Genomic DNA, 17,027 nt, shown 5'->3' with positions numbered 1-17,027 from the left:
CAAATGTTTCATTGATGAATGACGGTTGCATTTCTGAAAAGTGCAAAACCCATACACATTCTAAGACGTGGGTAAAAAGCCTTGATCCACTAATATCACCAAGTATTGGATATATTAGTGCGGGGAGTAATGTTGGCTACACATTTTGTACAAGCCAATCACAGTTCAACACGTGGCAGGATGATGGCAATAGGGGAAAACAATTTAAGTCTTCAATCATAATCATACATGTGGCAATTAGTATTGGTTATTGTGGATCTATATAGTATGGAATCAGCAGAGAGGTGCAAGATGACATGGCCTTAACGGTTACTCATATTTAAATTCAAATATCAAGACGGAAGCCTAACTGCAAACATGGCGTAGTGGAGCTAATTGTGAGGAAACATGATCAGCAATTATGGAGGGATAATTCGACAGTTAGAAACTCATTTCAACGGTTACCATTGAGAAGTATAAATAGTAGAGAAGGCCCCAGAAAGAAGCCCCAGACTCAGATCAAAAAAACCAGTTTTATCTACTTTATTTTCCTTCCAGTTTTTATATTTCTTGTTCTTTACATTCCTGTACTTTAAATTCTTGTACTTCACTTCATTCATAGGAGTAGTTTCAAATAGTTTGTTGCTGTAAACCTCTACGTGGCTGATTTGGATCATTGTAAGTCTTCCATTTTCTTAATGAAATGCGATAATTGTTTTTCATTTAATCATTGTTTGCTTAATTCTCCTAAAACAAAGCCACGAGTAAAAGTCCTCTTCATTGAGGCTGAAAGAACTAAAACACAATCGTCTGATAATTGGTTAGCAATTAATATTCTGTAAGGACTGATTGATCCTTACTAGCACGCTCAAATTTACAATAATAACCTTCGAAAGCCAAAAAATCAATAGTAATATTAAAATGGTAGGAATTTGTGCCCCATACTCTCTTTGAAATACCTTAATTTATGTTATTTAGTAGACACAGTGTGCTTTTAAGTCTCTTTTACATATAAATTTATGATTCATGATATGTATTGTTAAATTATTTGTTAGTAAATAATAATTTTAAAACATATAATATATTTGCAATAAATCCGAAATGGTATCTTTTAACATACCAGTATCAATACGTACTATTCCAATGGAAAAAATAATACTTAGTCCGATACGGTATTAACAAGTTTGATCTCAACCATACATTTTCTTTTTTGTTGAGTAAATTATACTAATGTTTCCTGAAGTATAGAGACAGTACCATAGCTTTGGCTTATTTACTTTGACCTTTGTTATAGTAAAAACTAATTTAAGTAGTGTGAAATTACAATGAGAAATAAAGAAAAAAAAATATTTTTTTAATAAAAATAATATTATATATCATCTATATAAGGTTTGAGTTATTGATAATAAATAATTTTGGTGGGCATTTTGAATGACAAAGCGTGATCCAGATTGGAAAATGAAAATGGGACTGGATTGGATGATTCAGTCGGGCCCATTGGGTCGGTTTTTGAGTTTTGCTTTGATGATCTAAATTGTTTACATTTTAAGATTCATTGTAGATCATTCTTAAAAAATCAAGTCGATCGGATCACGGAAACAACACGTTTGGTTTAATTTTATGTGAATCGTTTATATTTTCACCGTTTAATTTTTTTTATATAAAATTGATTTGAACACATGGTTGTCTTTATCTGATTGACTAAATTTTTTGCAGGGATGATGTGCTTAACAAAGTCTAAAATGTGAATGGTTTGGAGTATCGAAACGATACCTAAAAATGAATCTCATGAACCTAACAATCTGTCTTCAGTTTGATTTAGGACTGATAAGAAGCCAATCCCTATGAAAACTATTGTTCAGGTCATTAAGGATATTAGTAGGTTTTAAAATTTTCTTTCTATCGCTAAAGTTCCTATGACTCTTGTTAAACCAGCTCATCAAGTTGCAAAGTCTGTACTTAACATTAGTACTACTTAATATGTATATATATATATATATATATATCTTTTGTTCTCAAAATAAAAAAATAAAAAAGTAAAATGTTAAATGAATTAAAATCTTATGAGACTAGTGTAATTATGCTGAAATTGTAAAATTGATTGTATTTTTTGCAAATCTCGTGAGAGGTTAATATAATTTATTTTTTATTAATTTTTTTAACCTAGCATTACTAATTCCATCCCTAAAAAGCAAAAGGACAAAAAAAAAAGAAGAAGAGGAAAGTTGAATCCTACCCTGCTGGGAGTCGGATTCTGCAAGTTTTTCCTTCACTAGAGAAAAGAAAAAGAATAAAGTACGGTCATTTTTACAATATACATGTTTTTTTGGATGTTAATATTAGAAATATTTTATTTAAAACATTTTTTAAATCATAATTAAAAAAAATATTAAATTATAATCAAATACCACTTCAAGCAAATACTATTAGTCTCTCAAGTTCAAATTTGAACTTGAAAAAAAATCAACTCTTTGACCAAATTACCTTGGGTCACGAGTCGGGTCACAAAGATCTAAATTTAAATTAAACATGTTTAATAGCTGAGGTTAAAATTAAATTAACCTAAATTAAGGTTTCGTTTGTCAATTATGTATTTTAATTAAAAAGTTATTATAAGTTATCATATCATTCTTTTTATTTTTCTACATATTTTTTTTTTGTAAAAAGTCAAAAAAATTGTTAAAATAGACTATTTTTGAACTTTAACTAAATACTTTGGGCTTACAAGCTGGGCTTAACTTTAAGTAAGTACATTGGGCAGAACTCGGGCCTGACTTGAACTAATAACCTTGGGTCCACAAGTCGGGCCCAAATAGGCCTGAACGATGCCAAGCCTTTTAAATTGTGAATTTATAAAAGGAAAAATTACCATGTAGTCCTATGTAGGAGATCTATTTCCCTTCTAATCCCAATTTATTTTTAATAGTTTAATAGGTCCACAGTTTTTTTAGTTTTATACCCAGAGGTCCCGTTTTTTATTTTCGTATTTTTAAATGACTGTGTTACCCTTTGTTTTGAGATCTATATGTACGTGAGAAATCAAATTTTTGCTTCGTTGAAAAAAAGGAAATCAAATCTTCGTCTCCGCGATCTCGATTTCTCTTCGTTGTGGCGATCTCATTGTGCTGTGTGGTCGATCTCATTGTGCTGTGAGGTGGATCTGGTTGTGCGATTTGAATCTCTGTGTACAGGCGATATCTTCGTACGTTGTCTCTCTCTCTCTCTCTCTGGTGATAGATATATGTATGTGTATGTATGTATCTGTCGATACATAGATATACATATATATGTATATATATATATATATGTCTGTGTGTGTATGTGGTTTGTATTTTGTCGACATATATGTATGTATATATATAAGCAAATTTGCGTGATATGTGGTTTGTGTTTGGCGAATTTTGTTTGTTTGATTTTGATTTTGTTGATTTTGTTTGTCGTATAGTGTAATGTGTTTTGAAGTTGTATTTTGGAATTGTGAATTCTGGTGTTTTGATATTGATATGTCGTAAGTGTATAATTTTGCAGTTTTGGAATTGTAAATTGTGTACTGTTGTTATTGATATGTTGTAACTGCATAATTTTGCAGTTTGGAATCTGTGAACAATTGTTTGTTGGTTTCTGATTTTGTAGTATGGAGCGGTGTTTCATGTTAATGTGCAAATACAGTAATTGTTGTGCTGCTATTAAGATTAGTGACGGATGTAGTTATGATGAAGTTGTTGAGAAAATATGTGCGAAGTTCAAGGAGTTGAGTGTTGGTAACTTTTGTTTGTTTTTCTCTGTTCCTGGATATTCTAATTGTATTGTTGAATGTGATGATGATTTGGGGAATATGCTGTCAGTGGTAGGTGGTAGTGGTTGTCATGTTGTTGATGTTATTGTGGGGGATAAGAGAGTTGTGGAGGTTGATGATGGTAATTCTTGTAGGATTGATTCTGTAACTTGTGAGAGTTCTTTTGTGAATGATTGTGATGATGTTGGTGGTTTGTTGCGTAGTTTTTATCCAGAACCAGAGAGAGTTTTGTTGTCTGCTAGTTGGAAGGGGATTATACATAGTGTTGGTCAAGAATTTGAAGGCGGAGTGTCGGGGTTCCGCATTGCATTGGCTAAGTATGCGGTTCAGTGTGGTTTTGCAGTGAATTATTTGAAGAATGATGCAACAAGAGTAACCGCTGAATGTATGATGAAGTCGTCTACGGGTTGTAAATGGTTTGTGCATGGAAGGGTGTTGATGAATTCTGGTGTTTTTTTTATAATGAAGTTGGATAATGTGCATACTTGTGGGGTTGTTGCTCGTAGATCTTGTAGCAAAATGGTTGGTTCTAGACTTGTGTCTGATATTGTGCAAAATGATATTAGTGATAATCCGTTGACTCGTCCTATTGAAGTTAAAAAAAAGTTGAAGAAGCAATATGGTATAGATGTTTCTTATCGGGTTGCATGGTTAGGAGTTGATAAGGCAAGAGGTGGGTTGTTTGGTGATTTTGCAACTTCTTTTGACCAGCTTCGATGGTACCTTGAGACGGCTATGAGAACGAATCCGGGAAGTGTGTTTGAATTAGATGTGGATGAAAGTAGTGGGTGTTTTCGGAGGTTGTTTGTGGCATTTCATGGATGTTTGTATGGCTTTCAATTTTGTCGTCCGTTGTTGTTTGTTGATGGTACATTTTTGAAGGGGCGTTACAAGGGGCATTTGCTTGCAGCAACATCAAAGGATGGTAATCAAGGTATGTATTTATTTGCAGTTAGTATTGGTTTAGTTTGTCAGTGTGTTATTGTATTGTGAGTCTGCTAATTTTTGCAGTTTCATGTGGGTTTGTTTGCAGGTTTGTTTCCTTTGGCTTTTGCGATTGTTGACGCTGAAAATCAAGATAATTGGATGTGGTTCTTAAGTCAGTTGTTGAAGGCTGTTGGTTCAGGCCGGAGATTGACTTTTGTGTCGGACCGTCAACATGGATTGCTAGACGCTCTTTCAGTGGTTTTCCCCAATGCACATCATGCTTATTGCTTGAATCATTTGAAGAGAAATTTGATTGACAAATTGGTGGGACTTCGTACTAACTATAAGCTGTGTTTGATGAAAATATTAGTTAAATGTGCTTATGCGCCAACGGTTGCTTCTTTCTAACATTATATGGAGAAATTGAGGCGTATTGCTGGGAATGGTAGAGTTGATAGTATGTTGGATGGTTTGTAAAATGATAAGTGGGCCAATGCATTTTTTAGAGGGAAACGATATGGTGAGATGTCATCTAATGCTGCCGAGTCTTATAATAATTGGATTGGTGGGGCCCGTGAGTTGCCTATTACTTGTATGGTTGATATGATTAGGGTTCAAATCATGACTCAATTGTCGGATAGAAGAGCTGAATCTAGAAGATGGACTACGAAATTGTGTCCAGTTATGGAAAAGAAGTTGGTGGACTCTTTGGAGCTAGCTAAGTCTTGGGATGTGATTGTTGCGAGTGATACTGTGCTTGAGGTTCATTCTTCTATTTCTTTTTATGTTGATATTGGTAGACAAACTTGTTCTTGCCATGAATGGCAATTGAATGGTTTTCCTTGTTGTCATGCTGTGCATGCTTTGCGTAGTAGTGGTAGAGATGTGTATGGTTTCATTGATCCTTTTTTTCATGTAGATTGTTTTAGAGAGTCATACAAGGAATCTGTTTATCCAGTGCCTTCAAGTGAGAGATTTGACTTTGATGGTGCCAGTAGTTCGGTTATCAAACCTCCTATAACGAAGAAGCAGCCCGGGCGGAACAAGAAGAAGAGGATACCTTCAAGGGGTGAGAATGTGAAGCAAATCAAGTGTGGGAGGTGCTTGAAATATGGGAATCACAATAAGAAGACGTGCAAGGCTGCTATTTGAGGCCGCAATCTATTCTTTTGGATTTGTATTTGAATTTGAGGAATTATGATAATAAAAAATGTGATACTTGGTATTATGAAAGTAATGAATAAAGTTGGTTGAATTGTTTTTTGTTTGTTGATGTGTTTTTTACTTATTGAAGTTGTTTTCTAATAGTCTGGTTTTGTTTTTTATTTTTATGGAATGCAGAGAAGGTTGTTGAAAATTTCTTATTGAAACAGTATAATATGGAAACGCAGTTCATATTTCATAGCGATAAAACTGTATAATTTTGCAGTTTTAAGAATTATTAGAAACAACCTGATGAAACCGCATAATTTTGCAGTTTTAAAAATTATTAGAAACAAGCTGATGAAACTGAAAAATTTTGCAGTTTGAAGAATTATTAGAATCAACCTTTACTGTATGAAAATATATGCAACCACAAACAGGTAGACAAACAATCAAAAGAAGAACCACAATAATAATAATAATAATAATAAGAAGAGCAACAACAACATCAATCATTTTCACCATAACCATGATAACCAGAAAAAGATCATTCTCAAAAGTATATAAAGTACTTGTCACATGTTAAAAAAGAAAAATAAAAAAAAATAAAAAAAGGTTCAAAGATATGTTCCCTTGAATATTTGTATTGTTAAGAAATTTGTTCATTGTTTCTATGGTTTGGTATGTTTTGTCAACATTTGGTAGTGCTCGAGTTTCCAAGATCGGTTCTCATCATTGAGGAATTGATTGATGATTTGTGCTCGAAATCTGACCCACTCAGTTGGACGAAGTTTTTTCTGCACAGGTTGCCAGTTGAGATATTGGTTGATAACATTGCAGACGACAATTGCACAATCATTCCTGCAATGTTTGAGATGAAGTTAATTAGTTAGGTGAAACTGCAAAAATTAGCATATTAGAAGATTAGTTTATGGATTTTGTATCTTACGAGTGTGGGGTTTGTTGTGGGCATTCCTCAATTGATGCAATTTCTGTCTCGCACTCTTGAGATGAAAACATGTTTCCCTGTTTGCTGAGTAATGCTTTATTCCATCTCAGTTGATGTTGTTGCTACAAAATAGTTAGTGGGTGTTTTTGTTAGTTATAGTGATGAGTTGAGATGTTTGTAAAGGGATGGAACTAAGTATGAAATTTTATTTTAACTTACAATTTGCTTTGCAATTTCAAAGTGCTTGTTATGGCAATGTTTTGCTGGTCTCAAAGAGTCATAGTGTCTCCATATTCCATCAGCATTGTCAAAGACCACAATTGTCCAATGGTTGTCGTGGTTGATTGGGAAATGGATATATCTGTTTTTCATTGCTTCTGGAAAATGGCTGTCCATCAGTTTTTCTCTCAGTGCTTGATCTTGGTTTTGTAGTGGAGTCTGTAAGTCATATATATGTTTGAAATATGTCATAAAACTATGTAGTAATACATGTTGATAAAGTAGAAAATTTGCAGTTGTAAGGTATGTTAAGTTTTGCTTACATTGATGAGTGTTGAGAAAACGTAAGATCTTCCTGCGTATGGATTGCTTGCAAAGACTAGATCGTTTTTCTCAAATTCTTCAATGGTTGGTTGGAGTGCCAATTGCTTTTCTGAGAAGGCATCAATGACCTGAAACATGTTATATATGAGAATGTGTTAGGTTTGTGGAATAGGTTATTGAATATGTACAGAAACTGTAAAATTGTGCAGTTGGAGACCTACATTCCCATATAAGGGTTCCCTGTTGGTCAATCTGCATATATCTGAAAAGTATACGCAGTTTTCATCTTCGCTGCCAGACCAGACACAAGCAGTTGATTGTGTGTTGTTGATGAGTTGAATTTGGTCTTGGTCTTTTTTGGATAGGCTATGCCAAACCTTGTTTGTTTTGCGGCATGAAATGGTGAGTGGCTTGTTTGGGATTGATTCTTCCTGGAAATCATCATCACTTTCCAATACTTGAAGATTTGTCTTCTTTTGATTGGCATGCTCTTTTGGGTTTGTTTCAGCAGCAACTGGTTTCTCTTGGCCAATATGTTCTTGCATCTTTTCTTTCTGCTGTTGTTTTGCTTCATGAGCACCCTCTTTTTTGTTGTCATTCTTCTTCTGTTTTTCTTCATTGGTACCCTGTGTTGGTTTGGGTACATCAGCAGCAGTTTGTGTCTTGTTTGTTGCATCTTCTTTGGGTTTGGTCATTGGTTGGTATTCAAAATCTGGGTGATGTGCTTGTTTTCTTGATTTTTGTTTGATTCTCTTGACCATGGATCTTTGTTGGGGACTGCCAGTTTTTTTGGTGGACATTTCCTTCAATTGATCTTCTTTTTTATGCAATTCAGCCATGAATTTTTGTTCCATTTCTTGCATTTGTGCTCTCAGGGCTGATATGAGCTTGTCCTTGTCGTCCTCTTTGGTTGGTGTTTGTGGTTGGTCATGACCTATAAAAATGTTGGATTGTGTTTTGGTTAGTTTAATGAAATTTTGCAGTATGCTTTAGTATTAGACAATAGTTTACCTTGTGCATGAAGTATGTCAGATTTCTCTTGCAGTTCTTCTTGTTGGTTTGTTAGTTCTTGTTCATTGACTTCTTCGTGTTGGTTTGTTTGTTGTTCTTCTTGTTCTTGTTGTTGGTCTTCTTCTTGATCAAGGTGTTCTTCTTCTTCTTCTTCTTCTTCTTCTTCTTCTTCAGTTTCAGTTTCTTCTTCTTCTTCAGTTTCTTCTTCATCAGTTTTTTCTTCATCAGTCACTTGATTTTTTTCATCATCACTCTTTTCTTCTTGTTCATCACTTTGTGGTTCTTGTTGTGGTTTTTGCTTTCTTTTTTTTTTTTTTTTGTTGTGCTTCTTTTTCTGATTGTGATTCTGATTCTGAATGATGTTCTTCTTCGAGAAAGTCATCCTCATCACTGTCTAGAAGTGTTCTTTTTTTTGTTGCTTTTGTTTTCTTTTTTTGCTTATTGTCCTTTTTGTGGTCTTGTTTCTTTGCTGAATAGTCTGTTGATGTGCTTTGATTGATATGCAATAACTGTATTTCTTGTTCAGTTGGGGTTAAAGAACTTTGGTTAACCTGCATTGGAACAATGTGGCATATATCAGTAATACTGTAAATTTGGTCAGTTTCATAAGATGAGTTGTACTGTGAGTAATGTGGGTTAAGTGTCGAAATATGTTTTTTGAAACTGAAAAATGTTACAGTTTCATAACATGAGTGATGTTAAAGAAGTGTGTGCTTTGAAATTGAAAATTTTCACAGTTTCATAATATGATTTGTACGACAATGAATATGAAAGGAGTGTTGAATAGATTTGTGCTAGGATAGTATAGAAGAGTTTGAATACCTTTTCAAAGTGAGCGAGGCTGATGTGTTTCCACTTGGAGTACATTTTGCCAAGGTTCCATTTCATAAACCTTGGGAAGCCTTCTTTGTTGGATGGTTGGAGGAGTTTACTGTGCTCACAGTACCAGTACTGTAAAAAAAAAAAAAAAAAAAGTTGAAATATGTTAGATAGTTAGAAATAGGTGAATGTCTGATATTTTTGTGGGAAGTAGTTGAGTAATGTGTTTACCAAGAGTAACATGACGCATCCAGTGACATGCCTTGGGTTGTTGTTTGCATTTGCCATTGAATTCATCAGTGTGTCTTTTATTGCCTCAACCCAATTGTACTTCTTGATGTTGTTGAGATTGTCAACATAGTTGAGGAAACTCCAACTGAGTGTATGGCCTGTTGTGGGCATGAGAAGTTTCAAGCACAAGTAAAGGGTGATTACCCTTGCAAGATCTTGACAATCATTGGTTGATTTTCCTTTTTTTGTTTGTTGAAACATTTTGGTCAAAGACTTGCCATCCAATCTCTTGACTGATTTGCATCTTCGTTTGTAAAATGGAAGCTCAAAATCCTTTGGTCTTGCATAGGATTTGGTGGTGATGCTGTCTTCTCCACAGTCGATACCAAAAATGAGCTTGACATCACTGGTTCTGAGTTTCATTTCCTTTTTGCCAAGTACAAATGATCTTTTTCTTTTGTTGTAGAGTGTTGTCATTTCTGCTACAATGGAATTGTAGCATCTGCACCAAGAGGCCTTCAGTTGTGTTGAGGAGAGAGCATTTATAAGGGGCCAAAAAGGGGTTTTTTGCAGCTCTGTCTGTTGGGCTTTTGTGAATTTGACCCCCTTCAACAGTTTGATTACCGTTCCGATGTTGGAACGATAATTAAATTGTTGGACTCTCTTTGCAGGGACTGCTGGTTTTTTTTCTTTTGATGCCTTGGTTGTTGTTTTGGGAGTTGATTGGCTTTCTTGGAGCTTTCTTTTTTTGGTTGGAGGAGCTTCTTGGTTTTTTGTTGGCTTTCTTTTGTTTGTTTTTGTTGTGGTTGGAGGTGTGGTTGGTGTTTGTTGGGTGGGTGGGGTCTGTGGTGTAGTTCTTGGGCTTTTTCTTGTAGGTGGTGTGGTTGTTTTGTGGGTTTTTTGGTGGGGTCTGTTGGATTTGGTTGTTTTTGGGTGTGGTGGTGGCATTTGAGTGGATACAGGAGAGGGACTTTCAAAAGGGGAGATGGTTAAATCCCTGATTGGATTTGTGGGCATACGGGTTTGTTTCTTCCAATATCTTCCAACAGCTATTTCTGAAAAAATGAAAGTGACAACAGGGTATGAGTAATATAGTGACAAAACTGTATAATTTTGAAGTTTTATATGCAGTTTAATATGAAGTTATATGCATTTTGTTGGTAAGAGTTACGAAACTGTATAATTTGACAGTTTGATTTGCACTTTATAATAAGTTAGCTATTTGTTTTGAGTAGTGGTTAAACTGTGTAATTTTGCAGTTTCATTTGCATTTTGAATAAATTTAGATATGTTGCTTGTATAGTGATGAAATGAAACACTATGATGTTGCAGTTTTTATAAGGAAACAGTATGAACAATAGGAACAGCCCATTGTATTTTGTAAAAAGCAACAATAACAACAAGAAGATTAAAAATTCAAAAATAAGAATAAGAGAAGCCAATATTGAACAACAAGAATAAGAATAAGGTGTTGAATGTGTAAAAACAGGGATTTATGTGCAAAAACAGTGTTTAGAATGTTGAAAAACAGGGGACTATATATATATTAAAAGAGGGTTTATACATTTGGAAGTATGTAAAATGTGTATATAAGAAATATTAAAGAATGATGTACAAATGTGAAAAATAATGAATAGGTGAAGAGAGATGTTACTTTTTTTCCCCATTTTTGTGAATCGGAAGTCAGGAACTATGAAATCTCTTCAGAGTGGTGATGGTTCTTCGTGTTGTTGAGAGTCGCCGATTGGAGAATATGAACGGCTTGGTGTTGTGTTGAAGTTGAACGGTTTGGTTTTGTGGTTAGGGTAGGATTTCAGAGAGAATGGAGTCGAACGGAGGAGAGATGGAGGATTGAGAATGCGATTTCGAGCGGCGGAGATGTAACAGTGTACTGATCAGACTGAGATGATTGTGGGTGATGAAGATGAACGGTTACGTTTTCTGGTTAGAGTTAGGGTTTCAGAGGGGATGGAGTTGAACGGAAAAGAGGTGGAGGACTGAGGAGTCGATTTCGAGCGGCGGAGACGTGACAGTGTAGTGATCGGACTGAGATGATGGGGACGTGGGAGATGGTTGCGCGCGTGTAAATTGGATGATATATTGTGGGTATTTTCGTCTTATTGTTAATTTGAGGACTTAATGGAGTATTAAATTTGTTTTGGGTCTAAATGGGGTATGATATGTTGGGCTTGGACCTTTGGGTCAGTCTCCCTTTATAAAACAACTTTATAAAAAAATATGTTATTAAAAAATAAATAAAACAATTTAGTGATTTTATTAATAAAACAATTTAGTTTGCTAGTTGAAATATATTTCTAATATTATTAAAAATTATTAATTAACTTAATAATTTATTAATAAAATAGTGACATTATTATGTGATTAAAAATTTGAATAGACAAAATATAATTACCAGAATCATAAGAGGCAATTAATATTTAAAAAAATTATCTATTTTATTATTCTCTCTTTTCTTTCTTTCTCATCTTTTATATCAGCATTTTAACTAAAAAGCCTTCCTCTTTAGTGACTCCTCTTTTGAGAATTCTCAATAGGAGTTTGAACTGTTTAGAAGATAAATTGTTTCTATTCTATTGGAAATAGAGCTGAAAATTTGAATTCCTTTCAAAATTAAAACTCGTGCATTCCATCAAATTACTTGGAGGAAGTATTAAAAAATTGTGTTCCTCTGAAATCAAAATTTGTAATCTATTAATTTATTTTTGTCAATTGTGACATTAATGAATTTTATACAACAAAGATTCTTGTAATTTAAATATATATATATATATATATATATTACTATAAAAAATCAAATATTTTCTGTTTATATATAATCTCTTTTGTAATTTTAATACATATTTTTATAAAAGTAATGAGAATCTCATTATTAGGACCCTCATTTTTATTCAAGCATTTGATGATATAATTATTATTTTTATACTCTCAAAGCAGTGAGATCATAAAATTGACTAGAAATTTTTTTTTAAAAAAAAAAAAGAGAAAAAGTAGGTGAATTCTCTTTTTAAATTCGTATTAAAATCTATAATCTAAACCCAGTTTAAAAGATTTACATTTCTTTAGACATAATGGAGAGTATTCTTGTTTTGTATGAGGAAAATGTTTCTAATTTGATTAGGTAATCAAGAATTGATCTTTCAATTTTGTTCTAAATGATTAGAAATTCAGCATTACAATCCTTGTTCTCACTTAAAATTCTTGTCATCCAAACAAGTTTTACATTAGGAGGAGGCCTGAAGTTTTTTCAATGGAATAGCAAGGAGTAACGGCACTGGGTGGTAGATAAATATACTGCACAAATCAATAACTGGGCCTTCTAATATGGGCCTAGCCCTACTGCCATTGGTGTCAGATTTTTTAGGAGCCTCTCTGATGGTAGTAAAGCCCTGGTTTGGTAGGTGGGCGCTTGTAAAATTGGATTCCCATTAACTACTTGTACCCATTTTTTAAATCGTGTTTCATCTTTTGGGCCTTCACATTTTGGGTTAAGCTAATCCTTCATAGGCCCAAATGGGCCATACTCAAAACCAGGTCCATCGAATGACCAAATATTTGTATTTCTTTTAGATGAATTTGTTTATTTATTTTGTAAAGATGGAATTCAGACCCTATCTTAAAAAAGAAGATGGAATTCAGAGAAACTACTAAACCAGTGTATTGTTTGAAACTTAAAACTGAAACATGTGTGACAAAAAGTGTAAAATCTTTTTAAACTCTATTAACATGTATTCTAATTTTAAGAGTATACGATAACAAGGATATTATATATATTTTTTGCAGGTATTTAAAATGTGATCAAAATACGAGATTGGGTTATGCCGAATTTCATTTTACTCCCAGTAGAGTTATTCTAGCGGGGTATGCTATAATAGTAGTTAAAACCTAGTAATAGCATAAGCTTACAAAATCTCTACTTCAAAGGCCGAAGCTCATGTCAAAATTGTTAAATTTTGAGTCAAATTTTATAAAACAATTGGTCAAAATTTAACTAAGTTATTTTTCTCTATTTCTTATGATATAGCTCATAAATAACATTTTCACTTTACATTTTATAAAAGAAATGTTGACATTTGCAATACTGCAACAAGATTGTCAAAGTTCTAGTATTTTATCATTGCTCTTTGGATGTCAATCATCAGAGACTTTTATGCAAAACAGAAAGCACTAATTAAAAGTAGAATGATGTACACGATGGTACCATTGAGCCAGTCTAGGTAGAAAAATGCTTGGGAGCATTAAAAAAAGAGTATTAGGGAGAGCACTAATGATGTGGTAGTGGGCTCCGCCCACTTTTTATGCCTTGTTTTTTTTTTTTTTTTGTCATTTTCAATACAATAATGCTATTAATGATATATTTTTTAATGGTCTAAATCATTGTTGGTCTATGTAAGTGAGCTTCACCAAGTATGATGGAAGTTGTATCCGAATAAGCTTATCAAATATTGAGCATGTTGGTACAAGTTTTTTTTACAAGTTCAAAATTGATAATAAAAAAATAAAGTTAAAAAAAATTATCTCTTACTTCTTAATAATTAACTTTTTAAAATTATTTTTATTTAATAAGTTATAAGTAAAAATTACTACATAGACTTAATTTTTTTTTAAAGGAGTAAATTACACTTTTAATCCCCGTAATTTAATTTAAAATTCACTTTAGTTCTTATAATTTTAAATTGAACAATTTGATTTCTACAATTTAAGTGTAGTTTTAATTTAGTTCTTTTGTTTAAGTTAGTGGTTAAAATTAATGATTTTGAAACACTTGTCAATCTGATATGTACATGTAGAAAAAATTAACAAAATTTTGAATGAAATAAGCAAATTGAAATTGGACATAAAATGTAAGGATCAAATTATTGAAATTAAAATAATAAGCATCAAAGAAAAAATTTAAATCTAATTACAAAAGTAAAAGTGTAATTTACCACGCGAGCACCCAAAAAAAAAAAAAAAAGCAAAAAAAAAAAAAAAAAAACCCCTCTAAGTTAAAACAGGACATTAAACTTTCTCTCTCCAATTGGGTAAAGAAGGATTGAGCTGTTATTGTTCCTCTAACAAGTATCAACATTTTGAGCTGTGTTGATACTTGTTCCTCTAACAAGTATTTTCATTTTCGGCAAGTTCCTATCCATATCCCATCTTTTTATATTTATCCAGGTCTAAATTTAGATTAATTTTAATGATCCAAATAGTCTATGCTGTAAGTTTCACAGTAAAAGTTATTCATACAAAAAATTAGATTTATCGGAAAATTATAATACAGAAACAAATCACGTTTTATTTTACAAAATGAATGGATTAAGTTTACAATCATGTTTGCTATTCATTTTAAAAAACAAAATATGATTTGTTTTTGTATTTATAGATGTTCGATGAAATTGATTTTTCACACGAATAACCTTCATTACGGGACCTACAAAGTAAAGGTTTGAATTATTAGTGTGTGTCCGAATTTAGGCTCACAAGAAGAGTGTGGATAGATATGAAAATATGCATGTACAGATATTGTTATTAAACAAGAAAACTATTGGCCCTACTACTATCTCCATTTTGTGCTCTGTGCTTTGTTTATGCAACTCTCCCCCTGTGGAAAATTTTTAGAATAATCTCATAGTAGTACATGGTCATATTTTCTCATCAATTACCATTTATTATGTCTTTCATATTTTTTAATCACCTAATACAAATAATTAATACCTCACTTTCTCCATCAATTATACTATTATAAAACAGCATATGTAACCATATTCCTAAACTACCAAATAATCACCCCTCCTGTTGTGATTTAGGCCACTTCACTTGATTGTTATAAATTCCAACCCATACTCACAAGTGAAAACCTCTCATGCAAAGTATTTTGAGCTAATAACGGAGCTGATAATAGTCATCACCACACTATAAGTTGGTTAAGCAAGTTGACTATTTTAATTGATTTTTTAAATTTTTGAGTATTTTAGTTTAGCTAAAAAGTTCTATGTGGGAAGATAGATAATTTTTTTATTAGTTGATTTGATAGTTAAGAGAAATAAAAAAAAAAAAATTAATTATAAGTTTTTCAGTTTTGCTGACACCTTATGCCTCTCAACAAATTCAAGTGCAATCGTCCCATGACCAAGGTTCTCTCTCTCCCCCTTGTTCTCATGAACTCATGACATATTTTGTGCAGCTCAAAATTTCAAGGTTCCTCTTTTTATACTGCCAAGGAAGCTCAGAGTCATTGAGGAAGGCTGCAACTGTACATGTAAGTTTTCTTCCATACTAATGCCACGTATCATAAAAAATAAAAAATAAATAAAAAAAATTTAGAATTTAAAATATATGAATCAAATTTATTCTGTGTGGATGTATAGCTCATTGCTCACATGACACCAAGTTTAAATTTAAGTGCAAATTTTGAACATTTTTTTATGTAACATATTCCTACTTCATACATGAAGAAGAACAAGATAGAATTAGAAGGGAAAAAAAAAATCCGTTTACTTGGCATTCTAGTTAATATCTGGTGTTCATTTTACATGATTTGTTGTACAACAGGCAAAGGTTAGTGAAGGCAAAGAGCTACTGACACACACAGTAGGGATTGTTTGGGGTGTCTTAAATAAGTGTATTTTTTTGTCTTTTTAGACTAAAAAGTTGAGAAAAAAATATGAATGTTTGGGTTAACTTTTTGTCTTTTTACGAAAAAATGTATAATAAAAAATTGTATAAATAAAGTGTATAAGGGAAGAAAGTTGACTAGGTTGTACGGCTGCCCTGCTGGAGCCGAATGTCATACGCAGCAAAGTGTTTGGACGTTGATGGTCGGTCTGTGGGGGCCACTACGGGTCTCATTTTAGTAACCTGAACCATTCCATATGTACATCTCGTCGAGTATTATATGTCTGTAAAAAATCACGTTGATCGGATATCGATACCTATATGATCAGATTAGTTTTTTTTCAATAGTTAACTGTACGGGAAAGAAATAATTCTCCTCGTATAATCCTGTTGACTAAGTCCACGCTCCTCCGTACGACGTCGCTTTGTCACCTGAAAACACAAACGTGAGCTTGCCGGCGGGTGTATGTCGGAAACCTCTCCAATGCCTAAGTCAGCAAACTTGACAAATAGACAAAGCTCAATGTATTCAGAAAGTAAAATTGTATGTTGTGTTTTTTGTTACCTCCTCCAAGGTGATGTTTGTGAGCTTTTATAGGTTTCGAGTGGCACAATCCTAGTAGGACTTTTATTCCTCCATGCAGAGTCCTCCTAGGATTCATACTCCTATAGGATAATGCTTATCCTTTAACACCCCCCACTGCTTAAACCAAGTGGGATGGTTTTCACCATGGCCGAACTACCATACGACCGAGATAAACCTGGCTATGCTGAGCCACAGAGTAGGCCGAACTATCCCTAGTTCGGTTCTTCCGTTTACTCTTTCCTATCTCGGCTTTCTCCTGTTCAACCCATGGTATGTTTGGACCGAGCTACCGAGTAGCAAGGTTCTGACCGATCTATCCAGAATACGTCATGACCGGACTAACTCTGAGACTGGTCTTACTTCAAGTTGTCCGGACCGAAGTAACTCAACATCTATTCTGGGCCGGAATAACTTCATCTCTCTTG

The 17,027-nt window shown here is 33.3% G+C and overlaps 3 protein-coding genes and 1 long non-coding RNA gene across 4 annotated transcripts in view; 3 read left to right on the top strand and 1 right to left on the bottom strand.

Annotated features, from left to right (window-relative positions):
* Positions 1 to 2,015, top strand: part of LOC145791149 (uncharacterized) — a 38,897-nt gene extending 36,882 nt beyond the window's left edge. Inside the window, exon 3 of the long non-coding RNA XR_014330861.1 lies at positions 1,696 to 2,015. This is a non-coding gene — a long non-coding RNA (uncharacterized LOC145791149). The remainder of the gene's footprint in view (positions 1 to 1,695) is intronic.
* A 1,598-nt stretch (positions 2,016 to 3,613) lies between these two features.
* LOC145792029 (uncharacterized) lies at positions 3,614 to 5,110 on the top strand. The gene is made up of 2 exons (XM_082872504.1): positions 3,614 to 4,709; positions 4,809 to 5,110. The coding sequence occupies exons 1-2, from the start codon at positions 3,614 to 3,616 to the stop codon at positions 5,108 to 5,110; spliced, it is 1,398 nt and encodes a 465-aa protein (XP_082728630.1).
* Positions 5,111 to 5,227: 117 nt separating this feature from the next.
* Positions 5,228 to 5,854, top strand: LOC145792028 (uncharacterized). Its single transcript, XM_082872503.1, has one exon. The coding sequence runs from the start codon at positions 5,228 to 5,230 to the stop codon at positions 5,852 to 5,854; it is 627 nt and encodes a 208-aa protein (XP_082728629.1).
* Positions 5,855 to 6,790: 936 nt separating this feature from the next.
* Positions 6,791 to 8,736, bottom strand: LOC145792027 (uncharacterized). Its single transcript, XM_082872502.1, has 5 exons — positions 8,349 to 8,736; positions 7,559 to 8,271; positions 7,337 to 7,465; positions 7,014 to 7,232; positions 6,791 to 6,916 (listed from the first exon to the last, which is right to left on the bottom strand). The coding sequence occupies exons 1-5, from the start codon at positions 8,734 to 8,736 to the stop codon at positions 6,791 to 6,793; spliced, it is 1,575 nt and encodes a 524-aa protein (XP_082728628.1).
* Between the last annotated feature and the right edge of the window lie 8,291 nt (positions 8,737 to 17,027).

Source organism: Camellia sinensis, chromosome 5 (assembly GCF_055761805.1).
Source record: "Camellia sinensis isolate YWXY chromosome 5, ASM5576180v1, whole genome shotgun sequence".
In the NCBI taxonomy this organism is placed as follows: Eukaryota; Viridiplantae; Streptophyta; class Magnoliopsida; order Ericales; family Theaceae; genus Camellia; species Camellia sinensis.
The sequence above is the reverse complement of the archived record's forward strand: the minus strand, read 5'-3'. Positions and strand labels throughout refer to the sequence as shown.

What these genes read in the sequence shown, in the direction of transcription:
- LOC145792029 (XM_082872504.1), top strand. Translation starts at nt 3,614, where the DNA reads ATGGAGCGGTGTTTCATGTTAATGTGCAAATACAGTAATTGTTGTGCT. An exon ending in ATCAAAGGATGGTAATCAAG is followed by an intron (nt 4,710 to 4,808) that starts GTATGTATTTAT and finishes GTTTGTTTGCAG; the next exon opens with GTTTGTTTCCTTTGGCTTTT.
- LOC145792028 (XM_082872503.1), top strand. Translation starts at nt 5,228, where the DNA reads ATGTCATCTAATGCTGCCGAGTCTTATAATAATTGGATTGGTGGGGCC.
- LOC145792027 (XM_082872502.1), bottom strand. Translation starts at nt 8,736, where the DNA reads ATGAGGATGACTTTCTCGAAGAAGAACATCATTCAGAATCAGAATCAC. An exon ending in GGGAACCCTTATATGGGAAT is followed by an intron (nt 7,466 to 7,558) that starts GTAGGTCTCCAA and finishes AACATGTTTCAG; the next exon opens with GTCATTGATGCCTTCTCAGA. An exon ending in TTTTCTCAACACTCATCAAT is followed by an intron (nt 7,233 to 7,336) that starts GTAAGCAAAACT and finishes TATGACTTACAG; the next exon opens with ACTCCACTACAAAACCAAGA.